This window comes from Rhinolophus hipposideros (genome assembly GCF_964194185.1).
Source record: "Rhinolophus hipposideros genome assembly, chromosome: 8".
Classification (NCBI taxonomy): Eukaryota; Metazoa; Chordata; class Mammalia; order Chiroptera; family Rhinolophidae; genus Rhinolophus; species Rhinolophus hipposideros.
In genome coordinates, this window is record NC_138054.1 from 31,548,559 (window position 1) to 31,566,993 (window position 18,435).

The 18,435-nt window shown below is 35.7% G+C and overlaps 1 protein-coding gene across 1 annotated transcript in view; it reads left to right on the top strand.

The window, feature by feature from the left end:
* Positions 1–18,435, top strand: part of ZNHIT6 (zinc finger HIT-type containing 6) — a 61,025-nt gene that overhangs the window by 13,529 nt on the left and 29,061 nt on the right. Inside the window, exon 6 of the mRNA XM_081055040.1 lies at positions 17,300–17,368. Within this exon, the coding sequence (XP_080911166.1) occupies positions 17,300–17,368 (69 nt within the window). The remainder of the gene's footprint in view (positions 1–17,299; positions 17,369–18,435) is intronic.

The following is an 18,435-nucleotide window of genomic DNA, read 5'->3' on the forward strand; positions in this document are numbered from 1 at the left end:
GTCTGTATTCAGATGTTAGATGAATAATAAAGGATTAACGTGAGTTCCCAGGTAGTTGAAAGCTATTCTTAAAGAATATTGCCGGTTAGTCAGCTTGGAAGTAAATCTTGTTAATGACAGTATTTTGTTCATTCTTGTTCAGCATTTTCATCAGTGATTTAGGTCTTGATTTCTTATCTTGGCACTGTTGACATTTTGAACCAGAGAATTCTTTGTTGTGGAAGGTGGTCTTGTGCATTTTAGGATGTTTAGCAGCGTCCTTGGCCTCTACCCACTAGATGTTAGTAACACACACACACACCCTCTGTTGTGACCAAAAAAAAATGTCTCCAGTCATTGCCAGATGGTCCCTGGGATGGAGGTAGGTGGGGAGAGGCAAAATCACCCTTATTTTAGAACCACTGATGTAGATACATACTGAAGACATACTTACTGAACTTAATGCAGGGCAGAATCAGGATTACAGAAAATTTTCATTGCTAAATTGTGGTATATAAGTAACAACATAAATAAATAAGGTCCTGTCTTTAGGGGAATAACATGAAAAAAGACACACAGAAGTACCTTTGTTGGGATACCTGTGTTTTCTCAGACATTCATATGAAAATAATCACGGTTTTAGATGATGTTATTTATCGGGAGGAGGGGAAGAGTCAAGACTAAATCTTTTCAAAGAATTATTTTCACCACTGTTCTCTTTTCTATTTTTAAGAGACTTGTTTTCAATGCTTTTTCTTCAACTTTAAGAAGTGGTTGGTTAAGGCTTTGACCTAGAAAAACCTGAATTTGCATATTGTCTCTGCCACTTGGTACACATTAGGTAAACTTGGGCAAGATCGAGCATACTGGGATATTGAGAGGATTAAACGAAGTAATACCTAAAGTAAATAATATACCATGACAATTAAAGGTCTGCATTTTCTTATCGGAAATCCTTGGGGATATAGTACATTTACTATATTATATTCACCCCTAGTAGGTCTGCAGCAGCATTGCATAGTTAGAGAATACTATTTCTACAGTGAAACCTTCAAATGTTCACATTTTAATGGGTAAATAATGACTGCCTCAATCAGGTTTTGCTGCAGAAAGAATTATAAAAAAATTTTTTTAATTTCAGAGGTTTTGGGATTTGGGAATTGTTGATATGAGATTTTGGTTCTGTACTAAAATTAATGAACTCGTTTAAAATTAAATGTTCAAATGGTAAGTTTTGAACAATCTGAGTGAAGTATTCTTTGTGGTGTTTTGTAACTTTTCTATAAAGTTGGAAATAATTTCAAAATAAAAAGCGTTTTAAAAAAGTTAAATACCCCCATATGAAATGTGACTAATGCGTCATTGTGCCTAAATTACGTCTGTAGAACTCTCAGCGCGTAAAGTAGAAGCAGACACAATAGGTGCCTTAGAAGCATAGGTTTATTCTAACTCTAGCATTCTTTATGACAGGAATTGTTGGCCAGCATGGCTCTGAATCTCTTAAAGTTGTATACAAATTATGTGATGTGAATTTTTCTAAGAATAGGAACAGTAATTTTCATTTTACAGTCAAAGTGGGATGTAACACTAATCAGTTTGTGAGGTCAAAAATGTAGTATTTAATAGCAATGAATTTTAGGATGAATTTAAATGAAGTTTAGGTCAATTTGCAGGAAAATCACAATGGATAGCTGTAATGAACGAAGACAAGTTAAGCAATGCTTTTAATTAAGAATAAGTTGAGCCAAAGCAAGACTGACATTCTCTGTTAAAAAGAGGAGCTTGACAAGGAAATGTGTCCAATAGGAGGTTCCCCTACTTATTTTGGAGCAGATCCCAAACTAGGTTAAAATAGTGACTCTTTCAGAGGTAACTGCTTTACCTCATCTCTTTGTAGGGCATATAACTATGTTCACTTTTACCCAATGCTAATCAAAACCTGTTGAAAGAAATATGAAAGACATGTATGAAGAAAACTTAGTCTACTGAATGACTTAAAAGATTGGAACAAGTGGAAAAAAGTACCTTGTTTTTGGAGATTCCGTATTATGGAAATAACATTTATTTCTTAAATGAATGATCTTTAAATCTGATGTGATCCTAATCAAAATACTAATGGGATGTTGTTGGTTTTGATTTGGTAATGTTTTTTTTTGAGAAGGAAAGGTTTTATGGTACAATGATTGAAGTTCATTTTGAAGAATAAATATGGGAGAAGCACCACAAATATGGGGAAAATCTGAAAACTGGTAATGAGGCTGAACTCATTAGAATTTATGAAATTCTAATAAAGTTTTATGGTGTTGACATAGAAATATATGGTTACCTTAGACTGTAGACAATAGACACAAGGATATTTGGTCCTCTATTATATGATCAAGATTGCATTTCCAGTTAATACAAATAATTACTTATTCTATAAAGAGTGTTATGACAGCTTTGCCATTTGGTGGGAAAAAGCTGTATCTTTTACTGGAACTTCCAGGTATATCGTAATCTTAAACTCAAAATGAAATAAAAAAATACTGGAGTGGTTTTATAATCTTGAAGGGGAGGAAGCATCCCATCCAAAGCCATAAAGTAAAACAAACAAAAAATTACATATTTTAAAAAATTTTATGGCAATAAAAAGGACTATAATGACGTCAAAAGATTCACTGGACAAAAAAAATCTTTAACATATATGACAAAGAATGCTTATGCATTAGTAAGAAAAGAGGCTACCAACTTAATAAGAAAAGGGGGCAAAGGATAATCCTAGATGGTAATAGAAAGATATATGTGTAAATGTATCATGGAAAGATATATACATACTCAATATATGGCTGGTAAGCATATATTAATAATATATAATGAAGGTATCGGCTAGCCAGGCCATTTTCCTCTTCTACTGTTCTTGAGAATATGAATTAGTAGTCATTTTTAGGAGGCAATTTGGTAGTATTTCTCAAAATCTTATATATGCCTACTCAAGGAATTTAGCCCACAAGTGTATCAGTACATTTCACAGATATACACATATCTCTGTTACAGCATTGTTTTTAATAGTGTAGAAACTGACAAAAACCTCAAGTATCCATCAGTATGGGTCTGACTTAAATTAATGATAGTACTCTCATGCAGTGGAATTTTATGCAGCCATTAAATCAAAACAGAATTAGATGTAGAAGTACTGTCATGGAATGACATCCATGATAATGTTCAGTGGGAAAAAAAATGCTGTTGTTTGAACAACTGTCTAAAATGAAGCTCACTTTTTCTATTGATGAAGCTCACTTTTTCTATTGACGTAAAATAGAAAATGTATGCAATGAAATGCACAAATCGTAAGTGTACATTGGTTGAGTCTTGACAAATGTGTATACCTGTAGAACACAGTCCCTATTAACACAGAGAGTGCCAAATAAAATGTATACACATTTTAAGAAAGGAAAAAGCTATTAAAATTGTAATACTCAATATATACCGATAACAAAAGATGAATACAAGTCACATTTGACTTCTGCAATTACAAGAGGTGCTCAAAGTGGTTACCATTATTTAGCGTCCACACACTTCGAATTATGGCGAACTACTGCTTGAGCAACGTTGACCAAAGTGTCCTCGTGCGTATATTTTTTGTCACCCCCTTATATACAGCATTACCATCACCCCAGAAAACTTCTTCCTAATCAGCTCATGTCCTCCCCAAAGACAACAGTTCTCATTTTGTTCCCCTGAAGATCTTGCCTGTTTTAACATTCATATATGTGGAATCATATAGCTTATCTTTACTTATGAATGATAGTTGAGATGAATATGAAGTATCTTAAGTTGACATTTATTTTAGTCCTTCATTTGTTTATTCCACTGTCTTCTCACTGTTTTATATAGTCTTTTTCCCTCTCTCTTTCAATTGCTTTTAAGATCTTTATTTTGTCTTTGGAGTTCTACATTTTCACTGTGATGTGTGTCTTCAAGTGATTTCTGTTTATTTGTCTTCCTTGGGATTTATTGTGCTTTCTGAATATGACAGATCTGGAAAATTCTAATGCATTATCTTAATCTCTTATTTCCTTGTCTTTGCTACATTCTAGGTAATTTACTCAGTTATATCACCCAAGTTATTTTCTCTCCTCATCTGTGTCTACTTATTCCTATCTTTAGCCCATTCACTGAGTGTTTTCTGTTGTTTGTTTCAGTTATGTTTATTATTTCCAGAAGTTCTGTTTCTTTTCCAAATCTATCTAGTCTTTTAGACAGAATTATATTCCTTTCTCATATTTTAAGCTCCCTTTTGTTAACTAATGTAGGATATTATCTGTGTAAGTAATTACAGTATGTGAGGTTTTTGGAAGTCTATTCACTGCTGCCTGCTGTTCTGTTGACTCTTGACTATGGTGGCTTGTTTCCTTGTTTTTTTCCTAAAATGTAATTGTGAACTCAAGTTCCTGTAGAAGGTGGTATGCATTTGCTTATGCCAAATACTCTATGGCACCAATCCAGAACTCTTTAATTTCTTAGTCTGAAGACTATACTAATAGTAATAATCTGAACTCCAAACCCATTTGAGGGAGCTGCAGTTAAGCATTCTCAGTTGAAACCTTTCCCCCTAACCCCTCCGCCTCTTCCTCTCCCAAGAGCCCAAGCTGAGGTTGACAACTTTCCTTATTGTCTCCCTTTGCTAGTGGGCAGGATTTTTCTGGTTCACCCTTTCACTGATTTTATTCAGTGATCTCAGTTTGAGGTCCCTAGTTTATGTGGGCCCAAGATCTTGTCTCATGTCACACAGTAGCTGCTGAAACACAAAGCTCTTGGTTATCAAGTTTGGCAGAGGCCTCCAAAGCGTGCGTATCTTCAGCATTCCACTGTGGTTTTCAGTATGTTTGTCTATTTCTCCAGGATTTCCTGCTGTATGCCATTGGGAGGGTTTGCAGATTATCTTCTCTACCATATTGCCTTATTGTTTAAAATAAGCACTGGCTCCAGTACAAAGTTACAGTCATTAGTGGGAAAGAAGTTGGATCAGGAAGGCATGATAATTACTATTCACCCTGTAATTCTCCTTGGAATGTGTTTGATAGATATAACCATATATCTAGAAAATGAAATATATGCAGAGATATTCAGTACAACATTGTTTATAACAGTAAGAGTAGTATGAAGCTAAATATTCATCAATAGTAGCCTGCCTAAATAAATTACGGTATACTTTTACAATGGAAAAAGAATGAAATAGCTCTAAATGTACTAACATGGAATGATTGCTAGAAGTATTAACTGAATAAAGATAGATGCAGAATTATCGTTATATTCTATTGTGTGAAAAATAAAATTTTAATACATATATGCTTATATTATAAACTGGTAACAGTGGTTACCTTAAGGGAGGGAAATTGGCTAGAGAGGGACAGAGATGAGAATTATATACCCTTTTGTATCTTTCTGAATTTTAGACCATGTGCATGTAATGCTTATTTTAAGAATAAATTAACTTTTTAATAATGATTTAAAAAGACATTGATAGATGAGGGCAGGACCATTGTACATTTTGAGTTGTAAATATAATCTTTGTCAAATATTCTGATGCTATCATGAAATTCCATGTTTTTGTCTATGGCTGCCACGCTTTTTCAGTTGTCTTTTAGTGTTTTGCTTCAGGAAGCTATGGATATCAAACCTGGAGACTATATGGTCATGCTTAGGTAATATGTCTCATTTGGATGCGTAAGTTCCTCATTTTATTTTCTTGACTATTTGAGTCTGAGGATTCAGCAGTGAGGTGCGGAATGCACTTTGACTTGTGAATTGGAAAAAAGGTTTGGACTGAGATCCCTCCCCAACAAGATCTTTAGCTTAACTCCAGGCTTGGACTCTTCTGTGTGGGCTAACCACCCATTCCCCAGAAATGGACCCAACTTTTGACATTCTGCCCCCACTTTGTTTCCACCTGCCCTAAACTCTCAGTTCTAAGTAACCCAGTCCTTCTTACCATTCATTCCTTTAACGCTATCAGCTGAGAACTGGGGTGTGTTTTTTTTTTTAACACTTGTTTTTCTTTGTTTTTTTTTTTTTTTCTTTTATTGGGGAAGGGGAACAGGACTTTATTGGGGAACAGTGTGTACTTCCAGGCCTTTATTCTAAGACAAGTTGTTGTCCTTTCAATCTTAGTTGTGAAGGGTACCGTTCAGCTTCAAGTTGTTGTCCTTTCAATCTTAGTTGTGGAGGGCACAGCTCAGCTCCAGGTCCAGTTGCCGTTTTCTAGTTGCAGGGGGCACAGCTCACCCACCATCCCTTGCGGGAGTCGAACCGGCAACCTTGTGGTTGAGAGGATGCGCTCCAACCAACTGAGCCATCCGGGAGCTCAGCGACAGCTCAGCTCAAGGTGCCGTGTTCGATCATTCTTGCAGGGGGCACTGCCCACCATCCCTTGCGGGACTCGAGGAATTGAACAGGCAATCTTGTGGTTGAGAGCCCACTGGCCCAGGTGGGAATCGAACTGGTAGCCTTCGGAGTTAGGAGCATGGAGCTCTAACCACCTGAGCCTCCGGTCCAGCCCCCGAACTGAGTTGTAAACTTCCTTTTGACCCAGGGTTTTTAGCTCTCTGTCTATGGGTCTCTGTTGGACTTCAACATTAAGGTAGTAGAAGTGTGCTCATTATTAAACAAAAGTGTAAATTAATAGTTGGGCTCCAGTCCTGTTTTAGAAGCTAGCCACTAGATGTCTCTCTTGTAAAGAAATAACCCAGATTCAAAAAATTACATTTTGTTCTTTGGATAAAATTACAGCATTCTAATTATAATGCAGTGATATACTCATCCGCCTCTGCATTAATGTCAGTAGCACCTTTTTCCTGAAACAATTATGTGGTGATACACTTCTTAAGCACAGGTTTCTGTTTTTGTTTTTGTTTCATTTTTTGTTCTTTTCATGGTAAGTTATATAGGTTTGTACTTTGCTGCAAACTGACTTTAGAAAAGAGAGAGCAAAAGAAAGTGAAATGATGGGTTTAGAGGTTGTGGTCATGGGCGGACAAGTGGATTTTTCTGTGATCTTTGAGGGATTACATAATAGGTGCTCAATATAAACTTGTTACCTAATTGAAAACGTTTAGCTCTCCGGTTTCTGTGCCATGACGGCTTTGATATAGTTTGACGGAATAATTTCAGAACAACAGCAGGGACTTAGCAAAACACTGTGAAAGAATAGAAAGCTAACGGTTCCCCAATCAGGCTTTTCCTTGCTGGGACAATGTACAGTGGTAAGGAAAGGCAGATGCTATGCTGTAGCTCCCAGAGCGTGTGCCTTTCCACAGCAGCAGTTAGCCAGCATTCATGAAAATGGAAAACCAGACTCAGACTGGTTCACTTAGGGAAGTCCTTCCCTAGTCCTCCACGTCTGCTCCTTCATGATATTCCTCTGGAATGTGTCTCTTTCCATTTCCTTCATGGCAGCATTTGTCAGCTGTGTTCTCCCATGCAGGCCCATCTTCTCTCACCCTGGACCTTTGGGGACCTTCTAAATGCTCTCCTTACTTCAGTGTCTCCTCACCTCAGTCTCTCTTAGACACTGCTGCCGGACACAGCCTTCTAAAAGCTGTCGTTACGGTGATGGTCACCTGCTCGTATTCCGTTAATGCTTCTGTGCCCGCTGGAGTTGTTAGCACAAGTGCCTTCACAGGCCATAGGCAGAATTGCCAGTAGGTGAAATGTGTCACCTCATCTCCTGGCCTTGGACTGTCTGAAGCTCTCCAGTGTTGAGTCCCATTCCATGGCCTGAAATTAACTCCCTTATCCCTCTTCCCCATTTGGAATTACTACTTCTCATTAAGCAAAATAAAGTAAGTCTTCCTTAGTGCATTTGCTTTTTAACAGAGGAATAATAATATAGTTAATAATTCTTGAGTGTTTATTTTGTGTTAAACATGACAAAATTTAATTTAACCTTCATGTGTAAGGAAGTTTTCTTGGCCAGTTACTTAACCCTCTGTCCCCGTTGTCTTATTTGTAGGGTGACGACAGTAACAGTGCCCGTTTTGTGTAGTAAGCGGTTTTCACTCCAGTCTAGAGTGCACACCAAAACGAACTGCAGCAATTTCAAAATGCAGGGGCCTGGGCTCACCAACAGAATTGCTAGTTCACTGAGCCTAGAGTAGACAGAGCTTAGGCATCTTGCTTTTCAAATAGCACTAGACGAGGCTATGCATGTGTGGGAGAAAAAGGTATATGGGAAATCTCTGTACCTTCTTGTTGATTTTGTTGTGAACCTAACACTGCTCTAAAAAAAAAACAAAAAATGCCTTTAATTAAAAAAAAAAAAACAGCACCAGATGATTCTCTGTTTACCTCTACCTTTGAAACCACTGACCTATATGCCAGTAAGTCACTGTCCCTTTACTTAAGTAGTTCAGTCACTTCCCACTGAAGACAAATCAGTAACTCTTACACCTGTGTAGTCAGTGCTTTGTGGCGTGTTGGTGGAGCGCTGAGGGAGCACAGTGGAGGGCTCACTGCCCCAGCCTTGGGGTGTTACTACTGAGAACTGGGAGCTGGAGAGACCTCCCGGAGAATGCAGAGTTCAAGCAGATTTTTGAAGGACAAGAAGGAGTTTTTAAGTCTGGGTTTTAAAGATGCAAAAGGATAGAAGAGCAGATTTATAATATGACTGGTTTGATGTGTCTAGAAACTAGGGTGGGAGTTGCTAAGTGGTAGGGGATGAAGCTGGAGACGGCTCCACTGGGGCTGGGCCTTGCAGGACCTTACTCATATATGCCATGCCAGGGAGTTTAGATAGAGGCACTTCTGAGCAGAAAAGTTTCCTGTTCCTATGAGGGATCCATACTAAATATGGATCTTCATAATTTGTCCCCACCTGATTTCCTCATGTACTCAACTAAATGTACCCACGCTGATCACTATTCTTAATCCTAGGATGTCTTCCCCTGCCCTGTTTCCTGGTCACCTGTGACAGTGCACAGGGTAGCTCATCTTCCCCATTATTTCTTCTTTGTCAGAGTTCCTACAGTACATATTTTCTCCACAGTTAATATGAAACAGATGCCAGTATTTAGTGCAGGTATTCATTCAGCTTTTGGTATGCGCGTATCTGCTCTCCTTTCTGCATTCTAATGTTTCTTAGTAGAAACATTAATGGCGTTTTGAACAGGACAGTTTTTTGTTATGTGGAACTTTCCCAGACGTTGAGGAAGGTTAGCACTCTGGCCCCTGTCCACCAAATACCTAAAGTGCTCCCCAGTTTTGAAACAATCAGAACTGCCCAGCCATTTCCAAATGCCCTTACCCCCCAGGTTAGTACCATTCACAGTTGAGAACTGCTTTATTAACCTCAAGTATTCCTAAATTATTTGAAGCAAATATACTTTTTCATTTCGATCTTCCCCTACTACATCCATTGTCTTAATGTACTGTCTACTATAGCCAATACCACATACTTAACCTATTTCCCATTATTATCATGTTGTGGTGAAACTGATTTTTAAAAGAGCAGAACACAGTATTTAACTGGAACTTTTCAGAGTATTTTCATAATGGTGTGAGACATAAAATTTTGGTTTTCGTTCTCCCCAATTCCAGTAATTTTAATCCATGCTGAGTAACGGCACAGATCCTTTGTATTCACTCCTTCAAAAACACTGTTAGGGTACCAATCCTAATAGAATAGATGGATTATTTTTGTGAATAGTTTCTTTTATTTTTGAGACTTTCAAGTTTGACTTTGAAATACATTTTAAAAGATTAAATGCCTGTGAGTGAAGGAGTATATAGATTATTTTGTACATTTGTTTTTTCCTTGAAGGCTTTCAAAATTTGGTATATTTCTTTCTGCTTTAAGTTAAAATAAGATTTTGTAACCTACAGTAGAACAAAAAGCTTTTTGTCCTGAAATTCCTTCAGATGTATATTGGCTGCTTCTAAATTTCATAACAGTTAATAATTTACAGATTAGTCTATCTTCCTTTTCTGTTGTTTAGAAATGAAAGGCGAAACTTACAAAGAAGAAAACTTGAATCCTTTGTATTAGTTACGATGCTTTAAATGTTGCATGAAACTAAAAAATGGGTAATTCAAACTGATTTGAGCTATAAAAAGGGTGTATTATTGGCTGTCATAATTGATTATCCAGAGTAAGATGGACTTTAGGTTTAATAGATGCAGTGACTCAATTATATCATCAAGGACCCAGTTTATTAGTCATTCTCCATTGTATTCTCTATGGTGTCAGCTCGATCCTCATGGTCATGGAATGCTCGTCGTAAAAGTTCGGGTTATAGTAAATATCCAGGAGTGCTTCTCTCCCAGCATTACTGAACAGGAAACCTGAAATTCACCATAATTGGATCACCCAGGCCATCTGCCCAATCCTGAGCCAGGAGAATATAAGATAATGATTTTCTTAAGCCAACCAGTAAATACATACGCCTGGAGATAGGGATGGGGTCCATTTATCAAAGTATGGTGATAGGTTAGGAAGGAGGAAGGAGGTATGTGATTGCCAAGTAGACAATCAAAATATCCACTATAGCTCTTAAAAATAATTTGAAAATATGGAGGCAAATATTTGAAATAAAGTATAATTGAGATACTTTTGAATTAACAATACAGAAAAATACATGATTTGTTATTGAATTTTCAGTTCCGGGAAGTTCATAGTAGTATAGATAAGAACACAGACTCTGGAGTTACTGTACTACCTGGGTTCAAACCCCAGCTCTGCCACTTTCCAGCTGAATAATGACTTTGGAAAAGTGACTTTCTTCTACCTACCTTAGTGTTCTCACCTGTAAAATGAAATAATGGCATTTTGTCTCACTGAGTTACAAGAATTAAATGAATTAATATATGTATTTAGAACAATGTCTGACATATAAAAGCATGTAATAAACTATTGTTATTACAATTGCTGCTCACTAGTGCAGCAATTGCTGTAAAAGGATCTACTGGTAGTTTTTATAACCTGTAGACTTTTCTAATTTAATTAGTGGTATAGTATTCTGGAAATCAGACATGTAGAAATTAATAGCTTTCGCTTATTTACCTCACGGAGTCATCGATATTTAAAAATCCGAAGTAAAAATTTCAGGCATATTTGAACTGACATAATATGTCAGTGTGCTTTCTCTAAAGTTTTAGGAAATACTTACCTTAATAACTATAAACAAGGGCTGAAAAGTTAATGTCCTGAATATATTAACACCTATTAGGAGAGTTAAGCAGTAGGATGATGAATCTCCCTCTAAGCCCTCATTTCACTCTTTAAAAACCTTTGTTGTTGGTGCATTAACCACAGAATAAAATCCATACTGTTGAGCATATATTCAGGACCCTTTACATTCTGATATGAATCCATGTATCCAGTGTCATCTTTGGTCACTTAACGCTAAATTCAGTTTGAGTTTGGTTATGAACTCATGGCGAAATATTCTCAGTTACGGGCCCTGTCAGTATCCTGTTCTAAGCTTCCTTAACTCAGGACATTGAATTGAATGTTGAATAATAACAAGGGAAACAATAGCAGCAACTAACATTTTTGATTGCTGTGTTCGGAGCTCTTGACATATATTTGCTCATTTAATCCTATGATATAAATACTGTCGTCATTTCCTGTTTTACTCTGAGAAACCTGAGGCACAGAGGAGATGTGTCTCTCACTCAAGATCACATCAAATAATATATTGTTAAGAAAAGTAAAATCCAAACAGAGTCCACTTAGCCTCTGCCCTGCCCTACCTCTGAGTATTACAGTATTTTGAGTATTCTTCCTGTGTACAGTGTCAACAAAGAACAGTGAGCTTTCATGTGAGAACTCTGTGCTCCTCCTACAGTGATATGAAAGGAAAAAGGCAGTGCCCCGGTTGGTGCCTTGGCCTAAACCCCACTATCTCTCTGCATCCCTAATGCCTTGTGAGCCCTCAGAAGTGTTCTTTGGGTAAATGTTGGTTAATCAGTGAGGGAGCAGAATGAGAATTGGGAATTTTTCTTTCTTTTTTTTTTTAAGAATGAAAGTATTTAAACTCATTTAAACTTTGTATTAGAAATCTTACTTCTTAGAATTCAACCTCCATATGTAACTCGTAGTTGTAACATATTTTTTTTTTTAAGGAAGGTGGCTTTGAAGCTGTCAAAATTAAATTAGATAAAAGTAACCCCAGCTCTGGTTGGGTAATACTCTCTGAGATAAAAAGGAAACATCTTAAAACTTTGAATAATGAAATATTTTTAAGTTTAAAAAGAATATTAAAATTATAGTATTCCTTTCAGTGACTACTATTCAGCACTTCTTCATGAAAACATCTTTGACTTAGCTGACTGTAAAAAATAGCAAATCGTTATGTCAAAGATTTATTTAATACAGACTTATGAAGTAAGAATTAAGTCCTATTATTATGTCAAGAAATAACCGTAGCTAAAAGTTTGGGACATAGCTTTATATTTATAGATGCATGTATGATTATATACCAAGGATGTCAAAAAAATGTATACAAGTGGACACTTTGGTCAACGTTGCTCAAGCAGTAGTTTGCCTTAATCAGAAGTGTCTGGATGCTGATGGTAACCACTTTGAGCACCTCTTGTAATTGCAGAAGTCAAACGTGACTTGTATTCATCTTTTGTTATCGGTTAATATTGAGTATTAAAATTTTAATAGTTTCCTTTCTTAAAATGTGTATACATTTTTTTGGCACCCTATGTATTATATTTTTTTTAAGATTTTATTGGCGAAGGGGAACAGGACTTTATCCGGGAACAGTGTACTTCCAGGACTTTTTTCCAAGTCAAGTTGTTGACTGTCGATCTAAGTTGTGGAGGGTGCTGTTCAGCTTCAAGTTGTTGTCCTTTCAGTCTTAGTTGTGGAGGGCGCAGCTCAGCTCCAGGTCCAGTTGCCAGTTGCAGGGGGCGCAGCCACCTTGTGGTTGGGAGGATGTGCTCCAACCAACTGAGCCATCTGGGAGCTCAGTGGCAGCTCAGCTCAAGGTGCCGTGTTCAATCTTAGTTGCAGGGGGCGGAGCCCACCATCCCTTGGAAGAATTGAGCTGGGGCAACCTTGTGGTTGAGAGCCCACTGGCCCATGTGGGAATCAAACTGGCAGCCTTCGGAGTTAGGAGCACGGAGCTCTAACCTCCTGAGCACCCTATGTATTTTTAAATAGAAATGCCATCCTTTAACATACATCATTCTACCTTAGTGCATATAGTTCTGTTTCATCTTTTCATTCATTATGTAGATCTACCATGATTTATTTAATCAGTTTTCTGATGATACACATGTAGATTATTTCTTTTTTTTTTTCCTGTTATAAGAAATGGTACAGTGGAAATTTTGTGTGTATGTCATTACATGTCCAGTTTGTTTCCTTGGGATACATTCCTGGGAATAAAACTGTTGAGGCAAAAATATACTTTTTTCATTATGAATTTTTATTTGTAGCTTTTATGAAATTGAAGTGCCAGAAATTCACACCAGTTTATACTCCTGTCAGTAATGATGAATATTCATTTCATCATGTTTCCCTAGCATTTCTAATTTTAACAGCATCTTTGTAAGTCTGGTAGGTGAAAATATTTCATTTCTATTTATATTACTTTGGTTACAAATGAGCTGGCACATCTTACCATATTAAGAGAACAGTGCCATTTTGAAGGATCTGATAACTTTTGATTTGCATCTTCCTTGGAATTATAGTAGCTCTCCAAAGATGAAAATTTACAATTTTAAGTAATGATGTCAGAAAAATAATTGAGTATATGGGTATAGAACTCCCCCCAGATTTGTGTCTTCGTTCACATATCACTTTCTTGAAACTCGCAAATGATCCTTAACAGTTTCTAGTAAGCAAGTTGTTAAATAAGTGCCCTATATTAAATGACTAAAACCAAGTATGTATAAAATAATATTTATTTTCCTCATTTAATAACGTGTACCATCTAAGTGTTTCTCATTATCTCCTCCCAAGCGGGCTTTTAAGATATTTTCCTTCTGATTGCCCTCCCATGATATTTTGAAACCACAGATGTACTGTATGTCTGTTGATGTACGGTGACCCTAACCATTATAAGAGCTAAGATCATTTTTACCCTCCCAAGAACCAGTTTTCAAGTTTTCACCCCTATTGGGGGATGCTGCCCCATTGAGAATGCATGGTGTGTGTGTGTGTGTGTGTGTGTGTGTGTGTGTGTATTGATATTTGGGGAGGAGGAGCAAAAGTATTGCTATGCATGAATGGTTATTTCTGTTTCATAAGACTCAGAGAAGGAGGTCAGTGTTTCTATTACTTTTGTCAGGTTGTCCAGAAGGGAACATTAAGTTTCATAATTGCCACTATTACTTCACCCGTTTATTATCAAACTCTAAAACATAGTGCCTTGGGGTGCCTAAGTTACCTAGAATATTCTGGGTACAGTATTTCCATTCTTGAAAATGTTGATAAATAAAGCAAGGACACAATAGCTGCATTTTACTGAATTTAAGCAAGAGTAGTCCTAATGCATTAGGAGTAATAGTAAATGTTTAAACTTCTGTCGTAGTGGATCTCAAAAAGTGGTGCTTTTGCCTTCCAGAGGACATTTGCAATATCTGGGAGCATCTTTAGTTGTCACAACTGGGGGAATGGGTATTGCTAGTGGCATCTCATGGGTGGAAACCTGGGATGTTGCTAAACGTCTTTCGATGCACAGGGTAGTGTCTCCCTGCCCACCTCCATAATAAAGAATTATCTGGTCCAAAATGGCAGCACTGCTCTATCCTAACGATTCTACTTCTTGGAATCTGTCTTTAGAAAGTAATCAAAAAATAAAGAAACAATTATAGATACACATAAAAATACTTACAGAAGCATTAACTTTATTTTTTCCTTTGCAAAAGTGTGTTCTTTTAGAAACATAAATATAACTGAAATATATATGTGTATATATACATATGTATGTACATATATGTATATGTACATATATAATTACAGTTCCGCTCACAAGTAATGTTTTGGGGATTTTGGTTATGCATATTTTTTTAAGTGGGACACGTATCACTATAGTATATAATTATGAAAAATGGGAAACGAACTTAATTCTTTTGGACTTGGGAAGAGATTTGGTTTGCCATGTCAAGGCTACATTTAATTTCAGGAACACCAAAGAATTGGAAACTACTTTAGAGATTGTTAACGTGCCCATTTTAGGAATTCTTTATTCAACACCCTTCCACTTCTTTTTGTCCACTCATTCATTTAAATCTTTTACTCTCAGTAACTGTTCTCATCAGTAGGGAATATATAAATAGATTTGGCATTCTTTACCCAATGAAATACTGTGCAATGATTCACTTAATAATATATTATTATTGATACATCACTTAATATGTATCATAAATCTGTACAGCATAACTTAAATGAAAGAGGCAAGGCATAGGATATTTAGAGTATGGTAACATTGAAATAAATGTTAATATCACACAAATACTATACTGTTTATAGATATGTGTATAAAATATAAAAGATCAAACCATGAATGGCAAGAATTCACACCCAACCTCAAGACAGTAGTTATCACTGATGACAGGTAGGGAATTGGATCAAGAAACAGTACAAGGATCACCCATGTCAATAACCTTTTATTTCTTAAAAGGAAAAAAAAACCTCAAACAAATATGGCAGTATACAAGTTGATTAAATCTGAGTATGAGTATATTAAGTAGCCTTTATATTCTATTTTTTCTTTGTTTTTGAAATATTGCAAGATCACATTTTTTAAAAGTAAATGTATTTTTCAAATTTGTTCATGTATGAACTGAGGCCAAATATAGAAAGATTTTTATAATAGTCATAATTTAGCAATGTGTATATAATAAAACAGTAATGAATGACTTCCTTATAACCACAGGTAGTTAACTACTACAAATAAAATGATTTCCAAGGGCTTTTCTCTCTTTTTGGAATAAGTACTTTCTGAAGGTCTTTAGGGTCTACTGAATGTTAAGAAAGGTGAGTGATTCTTGAAATTACTCAAGCAACGATTGGAGTGATTGAGGATGATTTACAATTCTATAAGATCACAAGTTCACAATCTTTTTCTCCCCCTAGGTAACTTAACATGGAAAAACAAATATATTTAGAAAGGAACCATGTTACTCATTAAGAGTAACAAAATCAGTTTATTTCTTACTAAGAGAAATGCTGTATCTCTCAGCCTCTTGATAGTGATATTATGCTATCTGTGACTTTCACAGATAACAGACATTGCAAGGTGTTTTCTTTTAGAAGAATTATTTATTTAAAACCACTATCAACATAAACATAATCAAGCATGTTTTTCTCTTGCTAGGGCAAAAAACTGTCTTGTTATTAAAGAAAACTTCCATAAGCAGCTCTATGGTAACTTACCCTAATAAAAGAACTTTTAGTTGATTTTATGGTCATTGTCATAAATGTTTGGGGGGGACATACTCTGCTAGGTTATATTAAAAAAAAATTATTTTAGATATGTTGCTAAGGCATAGATTTGTAGGAGATGATGATTGACCATTGCATGGACATGCTACCGGCCATTATCTTGCCAGTGGGTTGTTAGAAATTTCTTCTAAGTAAAGAAAAAATGTGTAATAACCATCATTTAGTGAAGACAATAAAATTTCTGTAATGGATTCAATATTTGAGCATTAAACATTTTAAACATTTTTAAAAAGTAATGGTATCTAGTGTCACCAAATTTAGATATATTAAACAGAACGTATGCTCATTTTTCTAAAATCAGACTTTTAATGAATTGCTACTGTCAATCCTGTATCAAACCAAAATTCAGACCAGAAAGCAGAGGGACTGTAGCTTAGAATGCATTCTGCTTAGCAACCAATTTGTTGTCTGCTGTTTTGCTGCTGAATGCACGTACTCATGGCTCAAAAGTGTATCTGCAGCCAGCTGGTCTCGACCGGACAATACTTCATTCACCTCATTTCCAGACTAGTCAGGCATAGACATCAGCTCATTGTTTTTAGTCATGAGGAAATTTATTTGTAAACTTCAAGTAGCAGCACACTGATGTCAAAAGCCCCTGAACTACAAGAAATTGCCTTCTAATTCAGGAATGTCAAGTCCTTGGAATTCAGAACTGCTTCATTTACATTTTTTTCTTTTTAAAATCTCTTGCAAGTATATTGTTTGAAAAACATGCCCTCTAAAATCCCAGAAAAGAGGCAATAGCTCCTAGTAGAAAAAGTACATTAAAATCTAAGAGTACTTGTAGAATTCTTACCTGAAAACAAAATTTAGGAAGTTTGATTTGTGTTCAAATTTTTATTTCTATCTTGATCCTCACGTGATTATTTTCTCTCTTAGAAAACAACAGTTTTGTTGGCATGTAAAGCTCCAGTTTCCTCAGAGTCAAGCTGTATACGTAGAAAAAAGGTACATATCACCACTGTCTATTATGAACTTACTTGTTTTTATTATGTCTCTGTATTTAAAATAAATTGTTAACTTAAATGTGATAACAATAAATGTATGTCAATAATAGAATGGATAACTAAGCTATATTGCTATAATGAAATACTAAACACTGAAAATGAATGACATACAGCTACACACATCATCAGGGGTGAATCTTAGAAATAACGTTGAATGAGAAAAGCAACTTAAGGAAGAATACATAGAGTATGATTCTGTTTGAAAATATGAAAAAAAGTATACTTTTTAGGAATACCTACAGAGGTGGTAGAACTCTAAGGGAAATGATTAGCACAGAAATCATGATGGTGTTTACTTCAACAGGGGGAGCAGCCTTTAAGGAGAGATGCAAGGAGAATTAAGATGGCTGAAAACTGTTGATTTCTTAAACAGGGTGGTTATATAGGAAGTGAAAAATGACCCAAAATTCTACGCTGCAGAGTATACTACTATTAACATCATAGCATGTCCCTCAGAAAATATGTTATTGTAGATATGTACATTGTATACTCATAATTGGAATTAATTTGCATAAACAGCTTTTATCCTACTATTTTCATATTATGAACATTTTCAGGTGTCATTTAAAATTTTTGATAGTTGTGTACTGTTTGCTTCCTTGAGTTAGGAAAATTTTAAAGTTGCTTTTTAAGTAATATATTTAACATATATCTACATTATGTATACATGTCTTCTCTTTGAAATGGTCATATGGATTTTAATGAAAAACTTTCTTACTTGAAGGTGCAAACCAGTCTAAACACAGCGAAAGGACTTCCATTTTACAGATAGGGCTATATAGTACAATATATGAATATGAATATAGGACTAAGGAAAGTTACTAGTTCAAAGCAGTGTCTTAATTTTGTTTTTACAACTTTATAGTTTAAAATTATGTGCATACATATAGGAAAGTTGGAAAAACATAAAATTCTCTTTGTTTCCAGGGAAAGTAGCTTAACCTGGTTTTATGATTTAGAATGAATAAACTTGAACATGCACTGAAATTAGCATAATCTGAAACCTTT